Source organism: Palaemon carinicauda, chromosome 13, assembly GCF_036898095.1.
Source record: "Palaemon carinicauda isolate YSFRI2023 chromosome 13, ASM3689809v2, whole genome shotgun sequence".
Classification (NCBI taxonomy): domain Eukaryota; kingdom Metazoa; phylum Arthropoda; class Malacostraca; order Decapoda; family Palaemonidae; genus Palaemon; species Palaemon carinicauda.
Window position 1 is genome coordinate 7,137,042 of NC_090737.1, and position 17,500 is coordinate 7,154,541.

The 17,500-nt window shown below is 37.5% G+C and overlaps 1 protein-coding gene across 1 annotated transcript in view; it reads right to left on the reverse strand.

Annotated features, from left to right (window-relative positions):
- Positions 1-17,500, reverse strand: part of LOC137651882 (ionotropic receptor 93a-like) — a 27,487-nt gene that overhangs the window by 5,695 nt on the left and 4,292 nt on the right. The window contains exons 2-4 of the mRNA XM_068385091.1: positions 17,230-17,476; positions 2,334-2,455; positions 1,343-1,438 (exon numbers count right to left, since the gene is read on the reverse strand). Coding sequence (XP_068241192.1) covers positions 1,343-1,438; positions 2,334-2,455; positions 17,230-17,476 — 465 coding nt within the window. The remainder of the gene's footprint in view (positions 1-1,342; positions 1,439-2,333; positions 2,456-17,229; positions 17,477-17,500) is intronic.

Here is a 17,500-nt window from a genome sequence, read left to right on the forward strand (position 1 = left end):
TAAGTATAGCTCTCTTGTTCTTTTTTACACTTCATTGTAGATGTAAATTTATACACATATATGTATTTATGAAAATAGAATACCTATGGTAATCATGTACATTTACATTTTTGGGATAAGAATTAAACATTTATAAGAATAAAAAATAATAAATATGGTAATATAACTAAATGAACATAATGAACAGAATTAATAAGTCACTGTAAAAGTTGAAAGAAAATAGGTTAAAGAGAAATAAAAGCAAAGGTTAATACAGGAATACTGCTGATTTTTACCTTAGATTTCCTTTAAAAAAAATTCAATTTTATATTTGAAGCTCGTAATATCGCCAAACCAAAATTACCTTAAAATAACATTGAAATTACCTCGAAACCATGCAAATTACCTAGAAACCATGCAAATTACCTTGGAACCATGCAATTTACCTCAGACTAAGGTAATTACCTTAAAGGTTTAAACCCAGCTAGCAAGAGCGCCCGGTAGCATACGTATGATCAAAATGTTTTCGGTTATCAAAAATCAGCCATTAATTTTTAAAAGTATCAACAAGTGACTTAGTCTGAATATAATTTCAGAAAATAAACAGTGAAATATCTCTCAGTAATAGGCTGAAGAAAAATATACATTAAAGGTTTAAAGGCCGCTCATGAATGGCAGAGGAGAGAACTATGATAATGCCCCATCTAGCAGGAGAATGCCTTGGAGACTGACCACATATACATAAGATCAGAGCCCAAGCCCCCTCTCCATCCAAGCTAGGACCAAGGAGGGCTAGGAAATGGCTACTGATGACTCAGCAGATAGACCTATAGGCTCCCCCAACCCCCTCCCCCATCTTTAGCTCACAAGGATGGTGAGGTTGCAGCTCGAACCCCAGTCTGGCGTTCACCCGTCGGGGACGTTACCATATCGGCCACCACAATCTAGGACCAAGGAGAGCCAGGCAATGGCTGCTGATGACTCAGCAGATAGACATATAGGCTCCCCCACCCCCCCCCCCCACCCCTCCCCCATCCTTAGCTCACAAGGATGGTGAGGTTGCAGCTTGAACCCCAGTCTGGCGTTCACCTGTCAGGGACGTTACCACATCGGCCACCGCAAGCTAGGACCAAGGAGGTCCAGGCAATGGCTGCTGATAACTCACCAGATAGACCCATAAGCTCCGCCCCCCATCCTTAGCTCACAAGGATGATGAGGCTGCAGCGACCAGAGAAACTTAACGAGTTTGAGCGGGACTCGAACCCCAGCCAGTCGTTCACCAGTCAGGGACGTTACCACATCGTCCACCACAACCCTAGAGCTGGTTAGCTCAAGTAGAATTACTGATAAGAGATATACTTACAAATAGCACTTGGAAAAGGAAAGATCCCGACTCGATGGCCCAGGGTATCTCTCTCTGGTTTACCAAATCATCCGTACTGTCAACAGGGATTCGAACCTTTGCAGATGAAAAGAATAAAATGTTTGATTTATTAAAGTTTTGTTTATCGTTCGTGTCGTCGTAAATAGAACATTCTTTTTGTGTAATTACTCTTTTTTTATTTGAAAGAAACAATTTTATTTCGAATTGTCAAAGTTGGAACATTCTTATTGGTTGATTTTTCCTTTTTTATTTGAAAGAAACTAATTTATTTCGAATTGGTTGTCAAAGTTGGTAAAAAAAATAACTATCAATACATGCAGATTCTTTTTGAGTTATGGATTAGCCAAACAGACAAAACACTTTCTCTCTCTCTCTCTCTCTCTCTCTCTCTCTCTCTCTCTCTCTCTCTCTCTCTCTCTCTCTCTCTTTTTAAGGGTATGCTTTAAGGGATAATTTCACCTTATAACACCATATTATAATTTTAATTTCCTATTGAATCACTCCCTTGAACCATTAAATTACACAGAAACGATTTCAATACATTTGTAATGAGTAGAAAGTGCACTCTAGAGATTTCAGAATTCCGCCAATGAAGCTTGTCAAAGTTTCACTCAACTCTACGGACTAAGCTCTCCCTCTTTCATGTGTTGAGCGTGAATGAATCCACTGAACCATATAAATCCGGGATTCGGATCAGCGCCTAAATCCAATCACTTCTAAGTTAGTCTATTTCTGACATATCCTGAAATTTCCATGAAAAGTTCATCCGTAACTTTTCAAGTTAGGCTACTGACAAACAGAGAGACACAGACGATGTGAATATAATACTAAATCCAGTCACTTCTAAGTTAGTACATTTCTGACATCCTGAAATTTCCATCAAAATCCACCCGTGACTTTTTGGGTTAGGCTGGTGACTAACAAACAGAAAGGTGAAAACATAACCTCCTTGGCGGGGCCAAATACTTACGAGGGGAACAGTCAACATCGCCGTCAAGGTCCCGGAGAAAAGCGATCCGAGGATGATGCAAGAGATGAACCAGGTGGCTGCTATTGCTCGTCGAGAGTCGCTATTCGGCAGCCAGGTGTTGGCTGCAATATACAAATATACAAGTACTGTATAAGAATATTTGGTCGAATGAAGGACGCAATAAACAAATATACAAGTGCTGAACGAGAATATTTGGTCGAATGAAGGACGCAAAACTGGCTGGACACAAGTACTGTATAAGAGTATTTGGTCGAATGAAGGACGCAAAACTGGCTGGATACAAGTACTGTATAAGAATATTTGGTCGAATGAAGGACGCAGTAAACAAATATACAAGTACTTTATAAGAATATTTGGTCTAATGAAGGACCTAAAACTGGCTGGACACAAGTACTGTATAAGAATATTTGGTTTAATGAAGGAGTCAAAGCTGGCAGGATACAAGTACTGTATAAGAATATTTGGTCTAATGAAGGACGTAAAACTGGCTGGACACAAGTACTGTATAAGAATATTTGGTCGAATGAAGGACGCCGCAGAACTGGCTGGATAAAAATACTGTATAAGAATATTTGGTCGAATGAAGGACGCAGTAAACAAATATACAAGTACTTTATAAGAATATTTGGTCTAATGAAGGACCTAAAACTGGCTGGACACAAGTACTGTATAAGAATATTTGGTTTAATGAAGGAGGCAAAGCTGGCAGGATACAAGTACTGTATAAGAATATTTGGTCTAATGAAGGACGTAAAACTGGCTGGACACAAGTACTGTATAAGAATATTTGGTCGAATGAAGGACGCAGAACTGGCTGGATACAAGTACTGTATAAGAATATTTGGTCGAATGAAGGACGCAATAAACAAATATACAAGTACTATATAAGAATATTTGGTAGAATGAAGGATGCAAAACTGGCTGGACACAAGTACTGTATAAGAGTATTTGGTCGAATGAAGGACGCAAAACTGGCTGGATACAAGTACTGTATAAGAATATTTGGTCGAATGAAGGACGCAGTAAACAAATATACAAGTACTTTATAAGAATATTTGGTCTAATGAAGGAAGTAAAAACTGGCTGGACACAAGTACTGTATAAGAATATTTGGTTTAATGAAGGACGCAAAACTGGCTGGATACAAGTACTGTATAAGAATATTTGGTCGAATGAAGGACGCAATAAACAAATATACAAATACTGAATGAGAATATTTGGTCGAATAAAGTACGTAAAACTGGCTGGACACAAGTACTGTATAAGAATATTTGGTCTAATGAAGGACGCAAAGCTGGCTGGATACAAGTACTGTATAAGAATATTTGGTGGAATGAAGGACGCAAAGCTGGCTGGATACAAGTACTGTATAAGAATATTTGGTCTAATGAAGGACGTAAAACTGGCTGGATACAAGTACTGTATAAGAATATTTGGTCTAATGAAGGACGCAAAGCTGGCTGGATACAAGTACTGTATAAGAATATTTGGTCTAATGAAGGACGCAAAGCTGGCTGGATAAAAAGTACTGTATAAGAATATTTGGTCGAATGAAGGACGCAAAGCTGGCTGGATACAAGTACTGTATAAGAATATTTGGTCTAATGAAGGACGTAAAACTGGCTGGATACAAGTACTGTATAAGAATATTTGGTCTAATGAAGGACGCAAAGCTGGCTGGATACAAGTACTGTATAAGAATATTTGGTCTAATGAAGGACGTAAAACTGGCTGGACACAAGTACTGTATAAGAATATTTGGTCTAATGAAGGACGCAAAGCTGGCTGGATACAAGTACTGTATAAGAATATTTGGTCTAATGAAGGATGTAAAACTGGCTGGATACAAGTACTGTATAAGAATATTTGGTCTAATGAAGGACGCAAAGCTGGCTGGATACAAGTACTGTATTAGAATATTTGGTCTAATGAAGGACGCAAAGCTGGCTGAATAAAAAGTACTGTATAAGAATATTTGGTCGAATGAAGGATGCAAAGCTGGCTGGATACAAGTACTGTATAAGAATATTTGGTCTAATGAAGGACGTAAAACTGGCTGGACACAAGTACTGTATAAGAATATTTGGTCTAATGAAGGACGCAAAGCTGGCTGGATACAAGTACTGTATAAGAATATTTGGTCTAATGAAGGACGCAAAACTGGCTGGATACAAGTACTGTATAAGAATATTTGGTCGAATGAAGGACGCAGTAAACAAATATACAAGTACTTTATAAGAATATTTGGTCTAATGAAGTACCTAAAACTGGCTGGACACAAGTACTGTATAAGAATATATGGTTTAATGAAGGAGGCAAAGCTGGCAGGATACAAGTACTGTATAAGAATATTTGGTCTAATGAAGGACGTAAAACTGGCTGGACACAAGTACTGTATAAGAATATTTGGTCGAATGAAGGACGCCGCAGAACTGGCTGGATACAAGTACTGTATAAGAATATTTGGTCGAATGAAGGACGCAGTAAACAAATATACAAGTACTTTATAAGAATATTTGGTCTAATGAAGGACCTAAAACTGGCTGGACACAAGTACTGTATAAGAATATTTGGTTTAATGAAGGAAGCAAAGCTGGCAGGATACAAGTACTGTATAAGAATATTTGGTCTAATGAAGGACGTAAAACTGGCTGGACACAAGTACTGTATAAGAATATTTGGTCGAATGAAGGACGCAGAACTGGCTGGATACAAGTACTATATAAGAATATTTGGTCGAATGAAGGACGCAATAAACAAATATACAAGTATTATATAAGAATATTTGGTAGAATGAAGGACGCAAAACTGGCTGGACACAAGTACTGTATAAGAGTATTTGGTCGAATGAAGGACGCAAAACTGGCTGGATACAAGTACTGTATAAGAATATTTGGTCGAATGAAGGACACAGTAAACAAATATACAAGTACTTTATAAGAATATTTGGTCTAATGAAGGAAGTAAAACTGGCTGGACACAAGTACTGTATAAGAATATTTGGTTTAATGAAGGACGCAAAACTGGCTGGATACAAGTACTGTATAAGAATATTTGGTTGAATGAAGGACGCAATAAACAAATATACAAATACTGAATGAGAATATTTGGTCGAATGAAGGACGTAAAACTAGCTGGACACAAGTACTGTATAAGAATATTTGGTCTAATGAAGGACGCAAAGCTGGCTGGATACAAGTACTGTATAAGAATATTTGGTGGAATGAAGGACGCAAAGCTGGCTGGATACAAGTACTGTATAAGAATATTTGGTCTAATGAAGGACGTAAAACTGGCTGGATACAAGTACTGTATAAGAATATTTGGTCTAATGAAGGACGCAAAGCTGGCTGGATACAAGTACTGTATAAGAATATTTGGTCTAATGAAGGACGCAAAGCTGGCTGGATAAAAAGTACTGTATAAGAATATTTGGTCGAATGAAGGACGCAAAGCTGGCTGGATACAAGTACTGTATAAGAATATTTGGTCTAATGAAGGACGTAAAACTGGCTGGATACAAGTACTGTATAAGAATATTTGGTCTAATGAAGGACGCAAAGCTGGCTGGATACAAGTACTGTATAAGAATATTTGGTCTAATGAAGGACGTAAAACTGGCTGGACACAAGTACTGTATAAGAATATTTGGTCTAATGAAGGACGCAAAGCTGGCTGGATACAAGTACTGTATAAGAATATTTGGTCTAATGAAGGATGTAAAACTGGCTGGATACAAGTACTGTATAAGAATATTTGGTCTAATGAAGGACGCAAAGCTGGCTGGATACAAGTACTGTATTAGAATATTTGGTCTAATGAAGGACGCAAAGCTGGCTGAATAAAAAGTACTGTATAAGAATATTTGGTCGAATGAAGGATGCAATGCTGGCTGGATACAAGTACTGTATAAGAATATTTGGTCTAATGAAGGACGTAAAACTGGCTGGATACAAGTACTGTATAAGAATATTTGGTCTAATGAAGGACGCAAAGCTGGCTGGATACAAGTACTGTATAAGAATATTTGGTCTAATGAAGGACGTAAAACTGGCTGGACACAAGTACTGTATAAGAATATTTGGTCTAATGAAGGACGCAAAGCTGGCTGGATACAAGTACTGTATAAGAATATTTGGTCTAATGAAGGACGTAAAACTGGCTGGACACAAGTACTGTATAAGAATATTTGGTCGAATGAAGGACGTAAAACTGGCTGGACACAAGTACTGTATAAGAATATTTGGTCGAATGAAGGACGTAAAACTGGCTGGACACAAGTACTGTTTAAGAATATTTGGTCGAATGAAGGACGCAAAACTGGCTGGACACAAGTACTGTATAAGAATATTTGGTCGAATGAAGGACGCAAAACTGGCTGGACACAAGTACTGTATAAGAATATTTGGTCGAATGAAGGACGCAGTAAACAAATATACAAGTATTTTATAAGAATATTTGGTCTAATGAAGGACGTAAAACTGGCTGGACACAAGTACTGTATAAGAATATTTGGTCGAATGAAGGACGCAAAACTGGCTGGACACAAGTACTGTATAAGACTATTTGGTCGAATGAAGGACGCAAAACTGGCTGGACACAAGTACTGTATAAGAATATTTGGTCGAATGAAGGACGCAAAACTGGCTGGACACAAGTACTGTATAAGAATATTTGGTCGAATGAAGGACGCAAAACTGGCTGGACACAAGTACTGTATAAGAATATTTGGTCGAATGAAGGACGTAAAACTGGCTGGACACAAGTACTGTATAAGAATATTTGGTCGAATGAAGGACGCAAAACTGGCTGGATACAAGTACTGTATAAGAATATTTGGTCGAATGAAGGACGCAGTAAACAAATATACAAGTACTTTATAAGAATATTTGGTCTAATGAAGGACGTAAAACTGGCTGGACACAAGTATTGTATAAGAATATATGGTCGAATGAAGGACGCAAAACTGGCTGGACACAAGTACTGTATAAGAATATTTGGTCGAATGAAGGACGCAAAACTGGCTGGACACAAGTACTGTGTAAGAATATTTGGTCGAATGAAGGACGCAAAGCTGGCTGGACACAAGTACTGTGTAAGAATATTTGGTCGAATGAAGGACGCAAAGCTGGCTGGACACAAGTACTGTGTAAGAATATTTGGTCGAATGAAGGACGCAAAGCTGGCTGGACACAAGTACTGTGTAAGAATATTTGGTCGAATGAAGGACGCAAAGCTGGCTGGACACAAGTACTGTGTAAGAATATTTGGTCGAATGAAGGACGCAAAGCTGGCTGGACACAAGTACTGTGTAAGAATATTTGGTCGAATGAAGGACGCAAAGCTGGCTGGACACAAGTACTGTGTAAGAATATTTGGTCGAATGAAGGACGCAAAGCTGGCTGGACACAAGTACTGTGTAAGAATATTTGGTCGAATGAAGGACGCAAAGCTGGCTGGACACAAGTACTGTGTAAGAATATTTGGTCGAATGAAGGACGCAAAGCTGGCTGGACACAAGTACTGTGTAAGAATATTTGGTCGAATGAAGGACGCAAAGCTGGCTGGACACAAGTACTGTGTAAGAATATTTGGTCGAATGAAGGACGCAAAACTGGCTGGACACAAGTACTGTGTAAGAATATTTGGTCGAATGAAGGACGCAAAACTGGCTGGACACAAGTACTGTGTAAGAATATTTGGTCGAATGAAGGACGCAAAACTGGCTGGACACAAGTACTGTGTAAGAATATTTGGTCGAATGAAGGACGCAAAACTGGCTGGACACAAGCACTGTGTAAGAATATTTGGTCGAATGAAGGACACAAAACTGGCTGGACACAAGCACTATGTAAGAATATTTGGTCTAATGAAGGACGTAAAACTGGCTGGACACAAGTACTGTATAAGAATATTTGGTCGAATGAAGGACGCAAAACTGGCTGGACACAAGTACTGTATAAGAATTTTTAGTCGAATGAAGGACGCAGTAAACAAATATACAAGTACTTTATAAGAATATTTGGTCTAATGAAGGACGCAAAACTGGCTGGACACAAGTACTGTATAAGAATATTTGGTCGAGTGAAGGACGCAAAACTGGCTGGACACAAGTACTGTATAAGAATATTTGGTCGAATGAAGGACGCAAAACTGGCTGGACACAAGTACTGTATAAGAATATTTGGTCGAATGAAGGACGCAAAACTGGCTGGACACAAGTACTGTATAAGAATATTTGGTCGAATGAAGGACGCAAAACTGGCTGGACACAAGTACTGTATAAGAATATTTGGTCTAATGAAGGACGTAAAATTGGCTGGACACAAGTTCTGTATAAGAATATTTGGTCTAATGAAGGACGCAAAACTGGCTAGATACAAGTACTGTATAAGAATATTTGGTCGAATGAAGGACGCAGTAAACAAATATACAAGTATTTTATAAGAATATTTGGTCTAATGAAGGATGTAAAACTGGCTGGACACAAGTACTGTATAAGAATATTTGGTTTAATAAAGGATGTAAAACTGGCTGGATACAAGTACTGTATAAGAATATTTGGTCGAATGAAGGACGCAATAAACAAATATACAAATACTAAATGAGAATATTTGGTCGAATGAAGGACATAAAACTGGCTGGATACAAGTACTGTATAAGAATATTTGGTCGAATGAAGGACGCAAAGCTGGCTGGATACAATTACTGTATAAGAATATTTGGTTTAATAAAGGACGCAAAACTGGCTGGATACAAGTACTATATAAGAATATTTGGTCGAATGAAGGACGCAATAAACAAATATACAAATACTGAATGAGAATATTTGGTCGAATGAAGGACGTAAAACTGGCTGGATACAAGTACTGTATAAGAATATTTGGTCGAATGAAGGACGCAATAAACAAATATACAAATACTGAATGAGAATATTTGGTCGAATGAAGGACGTAAAACTGGCTGGACACAAGTACTGTATAAGAATTTTTGGTCGAATGAAGGACGCAGTAAACAAATATACAAGTACTTTATAAGAATATTTGGTCTAATGAAGGACGCAAAACTGGCTGGACACAAGTACTGTATAAGAATATTTGGTCGAGTGAAGGACGCAAAACTGGCTGGACACAAGTACTGTATAAGAATATTTGGTCGAATGAAGGACGCAAAGCTGGCTGGATACAAGTACTGTATAAGAATATTTGGTCTAATGAAGGATGTAAAACTGGCTGGATACAAGTACTGTATAAGAATATTTGGTCTAATGAAGGACGCAAAGCTGGCTGGATACAAGTACTGTATTAGAATATTTGGTCTAATGAAGGACGCAAAGCTGGCTGAATAAAAAGTACTGTATAAGAATATTTGGTCGAATGAAGGATGCAAAGCTGGCTGGATACAAGTACTGTATAAGAATATTTGGTCTAATGAAGGACGTAAAACTGGCTGGACACAAGTACTGTATAAGAATATTTGGTCTAATGAAGGACGCAAAGCTGGCTGGATACAAGTACTGTATAAGAATATTTGGTCTAATGAAGGACGCAAAACTGGCTGGATACAAGTACTGTATAAGAATATTTGGTCGAATGAAGGACGCAGTAAACAAATATACAAGTACTTTATAAGAATATTTGGTCTAATGAAGTACCTAAAACTGGCTGGACACAAGTACTGTATAAGAATATATGGTTTAATGAAGGAGGCAAAGCTGGCAGGATACAAGTACTGTATAAGAATATTTGGTCTAATGAAGGACGTAAAACTGGCTGGACACAAGTACTGTATAAGAATATTTGGTCGAATGAAGGACGCCGCAGAACTGGCTGGATACAAGTACTGTATAAGAATATTTGGTCGAATGAAGGACGCAGTAAACAAATATACAAGTACTTTATAAGAATATTTGGTCTAATGAAGGACCTAAAACTGGCTGGACACAAGTACTGTATAAGAATATTTGGTTTAATGAAGGAAGCAAAGCTGGCAGGATACAAGTACTGTATAAGAATATTTGGTCTAATGAAGGACGTAAAACTGGCTGGACACAAGTACTGTATAAGAATATTTGGTCGAATGAAGGACGCAGAACTGGCTGGATACAAGTACTGTATAAGAATATTTGGTCGAAGTAAGGACGCAATAAACAAATATACAAGTATTATATAAGAATATTTGGTAGAATGAAGGACGCAAAACTGGCTGGACACAAGTACTGTATAAGAGTATTTGGTCGAATGAAGGACGCAAAACTGGCTGGATACAAGTACTGTATAAGAATATTTGGTCGAATGAAGGACACAGTAAACAAATATACAAGTACTTTATAAGAATATTTGGTCTAATGAAGGAAGTAAAACTGGCTGGACACAAGTACTGTATAAGAATATTTGGTTTAATGAAGGACGCAAAACTGGCTGGATACAAGTACTGTATAAGAATATTTGGTTGAATGAAGGACGCAATAAACAAATATACAAATACTGAATGAGAATATTTGGTCGAATGAAGGACGTAAAACTGGCTGGACACAAGTACTGTATAAGAATATTTGGTCTAATGAAGGACGCAAAGCTGGCTGGATACAAGTACTGTATAAGAATATTTGGTGGAATGAAGGACGCAAAGCTGGCTGGATACAAGTACTGTATAAGAATATTTGGTCTAATGAAGGACGTAAAACTGGCTGGATACAAGTACTGTATAAGAATATTTGGTCTAATGAAGGACGCAAAGCTGGCTGGATACAAGTACTGTATAAGAATATTTGGTCTAATGAAGGACGCAAAGCTGGCTGGATAAAAAGTACTGTATAAGAATATTTGGTCGAATGAAGGACGCAAAGCTGGCTGGATACAAGTACTGTATAAGAATATTTGGTCTAATGAAGGACGTAAAACTGGCTGGATACAAGTACTGTATAAGAATATTTGGTCTAATGAAGGACGCAAAGCTGGCTGGATACAAGTACTGTATAAGAATATTTGGTCTAATGAAGGACGTAAAACTGGCTGGACACAAGTACTGTATAAGAATATTTGGTCTAATGAAGGACGCAAAGCTGGCTGGATACAAGTACTGTATAAGAATATTTGGTCTAATGAAGGATGTAAAACTGGCTGGACACAAGTACTGTATAAGAATATTTGGTCGAATGAAGGACGTAAAACTGGCTGGACACAAGTACTGTATAAGAATATTTGGTCGAATGAAGGACGCAAAACTGGCTGGATACAAGTACTGTATAAGAATATTTGGTCGAATGAAGGACGCAGTAAACAAATATACAAGTACTTTATAAGAATATTTGGTCTAATGAAGGACGTAAAACTGGCTGGACACAAGTATTGTATAAGAATATATGGTCGAATGAAGGACGCAAAACTGGCTGGACACAAGTACTGTATAAGAATATTTGGTCGAATGAAGGACACAAAACTGGCTGGACACAAGTACTGTATAAGAATATTTGGTCGAATGAAGGACGCAAAGCTGGCTGGACACAAGTACTGTATAAGAATATTTGGTCGAATGAAGGACGCAAAGCTGGCTGGACACAAGTACTGTGTAAGAATATTTGGTCGAATGAAGGACGCAAAGCTGGCTGGACACAAGTACTGTGTAAGAATATTTGGTCGAATGAAGGACGCAAAGCTGGCTGGACACAAGTACTGTGTAAGAATATTTGGTCGAATGAAGGACGCAAAGCTGGCTGGACACAAGTACTGTGTAAGAATATTTGGTCGAATGAAGGACGCAAAGCTGGCTGGACACAAGTACTGTGTAAGAATATTTGGTCGAATGAAGGACGCAAAGCTGGCTGGACACAAGTACTGTGTAAGAATATTTGGTCGAATGAAGGACGCAAAGCTGGCTGGACACAAGTACTGTGTAAGAATATTTGGTCGAATGAAGGACGCAAAGCTGGCTGGACACAAGTACTGTGTAAGAATATTTGGTCGAATGAAGGACGCAAAGCTGGCTGGACACAAGTACTGTGTAAGAATATTTGGTCGAATGAAGGACGCAAAGCTGGCTGGACACAAGTACTGTGTAAGAATATTTGGTCGAATGAAGGACGCAAAGCTGGCTGGACACAAGTACTGTGTAAGAATATTTGGTCGAATGAAGGACGCAAAACTGGCTGGACACAAGCACTGTGTAAGAATATTTGGTCGAATGAAGGACGCAAAACTGGCTGGACACAAGCACTGTGTAAGAATATTTGGTCGAATGAAGGACGCAAAACTGGCTGGACACAAGCACTGTGTAAGAATATTTGGTCGAATGAAGGACGCAAAACTGGCTGGACACAAGCACTGTGTAAGAATATTTGGTCGAATGAAGGACGCAAAACTGGCTGGACACAAGCACTGTGTAAGAATATTTGGTCGAATGAAGGACGCAAAACTGGCTGGACACAAGCACTGTGTAAGAATATTTGGTCGAATGAAGGACGCAAAACTGGCTGGACACAAGCACTGTGTAAGAATATTTGGTCGAATGAAGGACGCAAAACTGGCTGGACACAAGCACTGTGTAAGAATATTTGGTCTAATGAAGGACGCAAAACTGGCTGGACACAAGTACTGTGTAAGAATATTTGGTCTAATGAAGGACGTAAAACTGGCTGGACACAAGTACTGTATAAGAATATTTGGTCGAATGAAGGACGCAAAACTGGCTGGACACAAGTACTGTATAAGAATTTTTGGTCGAATGAAGGACGCAGTAAACAAATATACAAGTACTTTATAAGAATATTTGGTCTAATGAAGGACGCAAAACTGGCTGGACACAAGTACTGTATAAGAATATTTGGTCGAGTGAAGGACGCAAAACTGGCTGGACACAAGTACTGTATAAGAATATTTGGTCGAATGAAGGACGCAAAACTGGCTGGACACAAGTACTGTATAAGAATATTTGGTCGAATGAAGGACGCAAAACTGGCTGGACACAAGTACTGTATAAGAATATTTGGTCGAATGAAGGACGCAAAACTGGCTGGACACAAGTACTGTATAAGAATATTTGGTCTAATGAAGGACGTAAAATTGGCTGGACACAAGTTCTGTATAAGAATATTTGGTCCAATGAAGGACGCAAAACTGGCTAGATACAAGTACTGTATAAGAATATTTGGTCGAATGAAGGACGCAGTAAACAAATATACAAGTACTGTATAAGAATATTTGGTCTAATGAAGGATGTAAAACTGGCTGGACACAAGTACTGTATAAGAATATTTGGTTTAATAAAGGATGTAAAACTGGCTGGATACAAGTACTGTATAAGAATATTTGGTCGAATGAAGGACTCAATAAACAAATATACAAATACTAAATGAGAATATTTGGTCGAATGAAGGACGTAAAACTGGCTGGATACAAGTACTGTATAAGAATATTTGGTCGAATGAAGGACGCAAAGCTGGCTGGATACAATTACTGTATAAGAATATTTGGTTTAATAAAGGACGCAAAACTGGCTGGATACAAGTACTATATAAGAATATTTGGTCGAATGAAGGACGCAATAAACAAATATACAAATACTGAATGAGAATATTTGGTCGAATGAAGGACGTAAAACTGGCTGGATACAAGTACTGTATAAGAATATTTGGTCGAATGAAGGACGCAATAAACAAATATACAAATACTGAATGAGAATATTTGGTCGAATGAAGGACGTAAAACTGGCTGGACACAAGTACTGTATAAGAATTTTTGGTCGAATGAAGGACGCAGTAAACAAATATACAAGTACTTTATAAGAATATTTGGTCTAATGAAGGACGCAAAACTGGCTGGACACAAGTACTGTATAAGAATATTTGGTCGAGTGAAGGACGCAAAACTGGCTGGACACAAGTACTGTATAAGAATATTTGGTCGAATGAAGGACGCAAAACTGGCTGGACACAAGTACTGTATAAGAATATTTGGTCGAATGAAGGACGCAAAACTGGCTGGACACAAGTACTGTATAAGAATATTTGGTCGAATGAAGTACGCAAAACTGGCTGGACACAAGTACTGTATAAGAATATTTGGTCTAATGAAGGATGTAAAATTGGCTGGACACAAGTTCTGTATAAGAATATTTGGTCTAATGAAGGACGCAAAACTGGCTAGATACAAGTACTGTATAAGAATATTTGGTCGAATGAAGGACGCAGTAAACAAATATACAAGTACTTTATAAGAATATTTGGTCTAATGAAGGATGTAAAACTGGCTGGACACAAGTACTGTATAAGAATATTTGGTTTAATAAAGGATGTAAAACTGGCTGGATACAAGTACTGTATAAGAATATTTGGTCGAATGAAGGACGCAATAAACAAATATACAAATACTAAATGAGAATATTTGGTCGAATGAAGGACGTAAAACTGGCTGGATACAAGTACTGTATAAGAATATTTGGTCGAATGAAGGACGCAAAGCTGGCTGGATACAATTACTGTATAAGAATATTTGGTTTAATAAAGGACGCAAAACTGGCTGGATACAAGTACTATATAAGAATATTTGGTCGAATGAAGGACGCAATAAACAAATTTACAAATACTGAATGAGAATATTTGGTCGAATGAAGGACGTAAAACTGGCTGGATACAAGTACTGTATAAGAATATTTGGTCGAATGAAGGACGCAATAAACAAATATACAAATACTGAATGAGAATATTTGGTAGAATGAAGGACGCAAAACTGGCTGGATACAAGTACTGTATAAGAATATTTGGTTTAATAAAGGACGCAAAACTGGCTGGATACAATTACTGTATAAGAATATTTGGTTTAATAAAGGACGCAAAACTGGCTGGATACAAGTACTGTATAAGAATATTTGGTCGAATGAAGGACACAATAAACAAATATACAAATACTGAATGAGAATATTTGGTCGGATGAAGGACGTAAAACTGGCTGGATACAAGTACTGTATAAGAATATTTGGTCGAATGAAGGACGCAAAACTGGCTGGACACAAGTACTGTATAAGAATATTTGGTCGAATGAAGGACGCAAAACTGGCTGGACACAAGTACTGTATAAGAATATTTGGTCGAATGAAGGACGCAAAACTGGCTGGACACAAGTACTGTATAAGAATATTTGGTCTAATGAAGGACGTAAAACTGGCTGGACACAAGTACTGTATAAGAATATTTGGTCTAATGAAGGACGTAAAACTGGCTGGACACAAGTACTGTATAAGAATATTTGGTCGAATGAAGGACGCAAAACTGGCTGGATACAAGTACTGTATAAGAATATTTGGTCGAATGAAGGACGCAGTAAACAAATATACAAGTACTTTATAAGAATATTTGGTCTAATGAAGGACGTAAAACTGGCTGGACACAAGTACTGTATAAGAATATTTGGTTTAATAAAGGACGCAAAACTGGCTGGATACAAGTACTGTATAAGAATATTTGGTCGAATGAATGACGCAATAAACAAATATACAAATACTGAATGAGAATATTTGGTCGAATGAAGGACGTAAAACTGGCTGGATACAAGTACTGTATAAGAATATTTGGTCGAATGAAGGACACAGTAAACAAATATACAAGTACTATATAAGAATATTTGGCCTAATGAAGGACCTAAAACTGGCTGGACACAAGTACTGTTTAAGAATATTTGGTCTAATGAAGGACGCAGTAAACAAATATACAAGTACTATATAAGAATATTTGGTAGAATGAAGGACGCAAAACTGGCTGGACACAAGTACTGTATAAGAATATTTGGCCTAATGAAGGACCTAAAACTGGCTGGACACAAGTACTGTTTAAGAATATTTGGTCTAATGAAGGACGCAGTAAACAAATATACAAGTACTATATAAGAATATTTGGTAGAATGAAGGATGCAAAACTGGCTGGATACAAGTACTGTATAAGAATATTTGGTTTAATAAAGGACGCAAAACTGGCTGGATACAAGTACTGTATAAGAATATTTGGCCTATTGAAGGACCTAAAACTGGCTGGACACAAGTACTGTTTAAGAATATTTGGTCTAATGAAGGACGCAGTAAACAAATATACAAGTACTATATAAGAATATTTGGTAGAATGAAGGACGCAAAACTGGCTGGATACAAGTACTGTATAAGAATATTTGGTTTAATAAAGGACGCAAAACTGGCTGGATACAAGTACTGTATAAGAATATTTGGTCGAATGAAGGACACAATAAACAAATATACAGGTACTGTATAAGAATATATGGTCGAATGAAGGGCGCTACTCTTGGATTAATTCGCTTCATGTACTGTACCAACTTCCCAAAGAGGTAAAAAAAAAACATCCAAAATTTTAATAACAATGCCCTCCCCCCAAAAGAAATGAAATATCATTATTTTGATTCCTATAAATCCTATGAATCTATTAAAAAGAAAAACAAGTAGAATCTCGACCCAACATCCTTTAAAAAAACAAGTAGAATCTCTAACCAACATAATTGTGTTATTACCTATTATAATAACACTTCCCTCCCGCTAAAAACAATTGAATATCATTATTTTGATTCTTATAAATCCTATGAATCTATTAAAAAAAAAACAAGTAGAATCTCGAACCAACATAATTATGTTATTACCTATTATAATAACACTTCCCTCCCCCTAAAAACAATCGAAAATCATTATTTTGAATCCTATAAATCCCATGATTCTATTTAAAAAAACAAGTAGAATCTCGAACCAACATAATTATGTTATTACATATTATAATAACACTTCCCTCCCCCTAAAAACAATCGAATATCATTATTTTGATTCTTATAAATCTTATGAATCTCTATTATAAAAAAAGAACAAGTAGAATCTCGAACCAACGTACTTTGATAAGACAGGCTCCGAAGGACGAACACAAGATGAGACTTATTATCATCATACCTCTGCCTCCCTCTCGAGCTCCTCCTCCCCTTCCTACCACTTGGCATCGATTGGAGTTCGCCAGGGGAACCCACCACTTTATCATCAGCGTCGTTGTCGTCATCACTTACCACTTCAAAGGGGCTCAGGTAGAGAAACAGGACCAGAGTTAGCCAGGTGAAGACAATGGCGCCCAGTATACATAGCCATACCTGAGAATTAGCGCGCGTTTGATC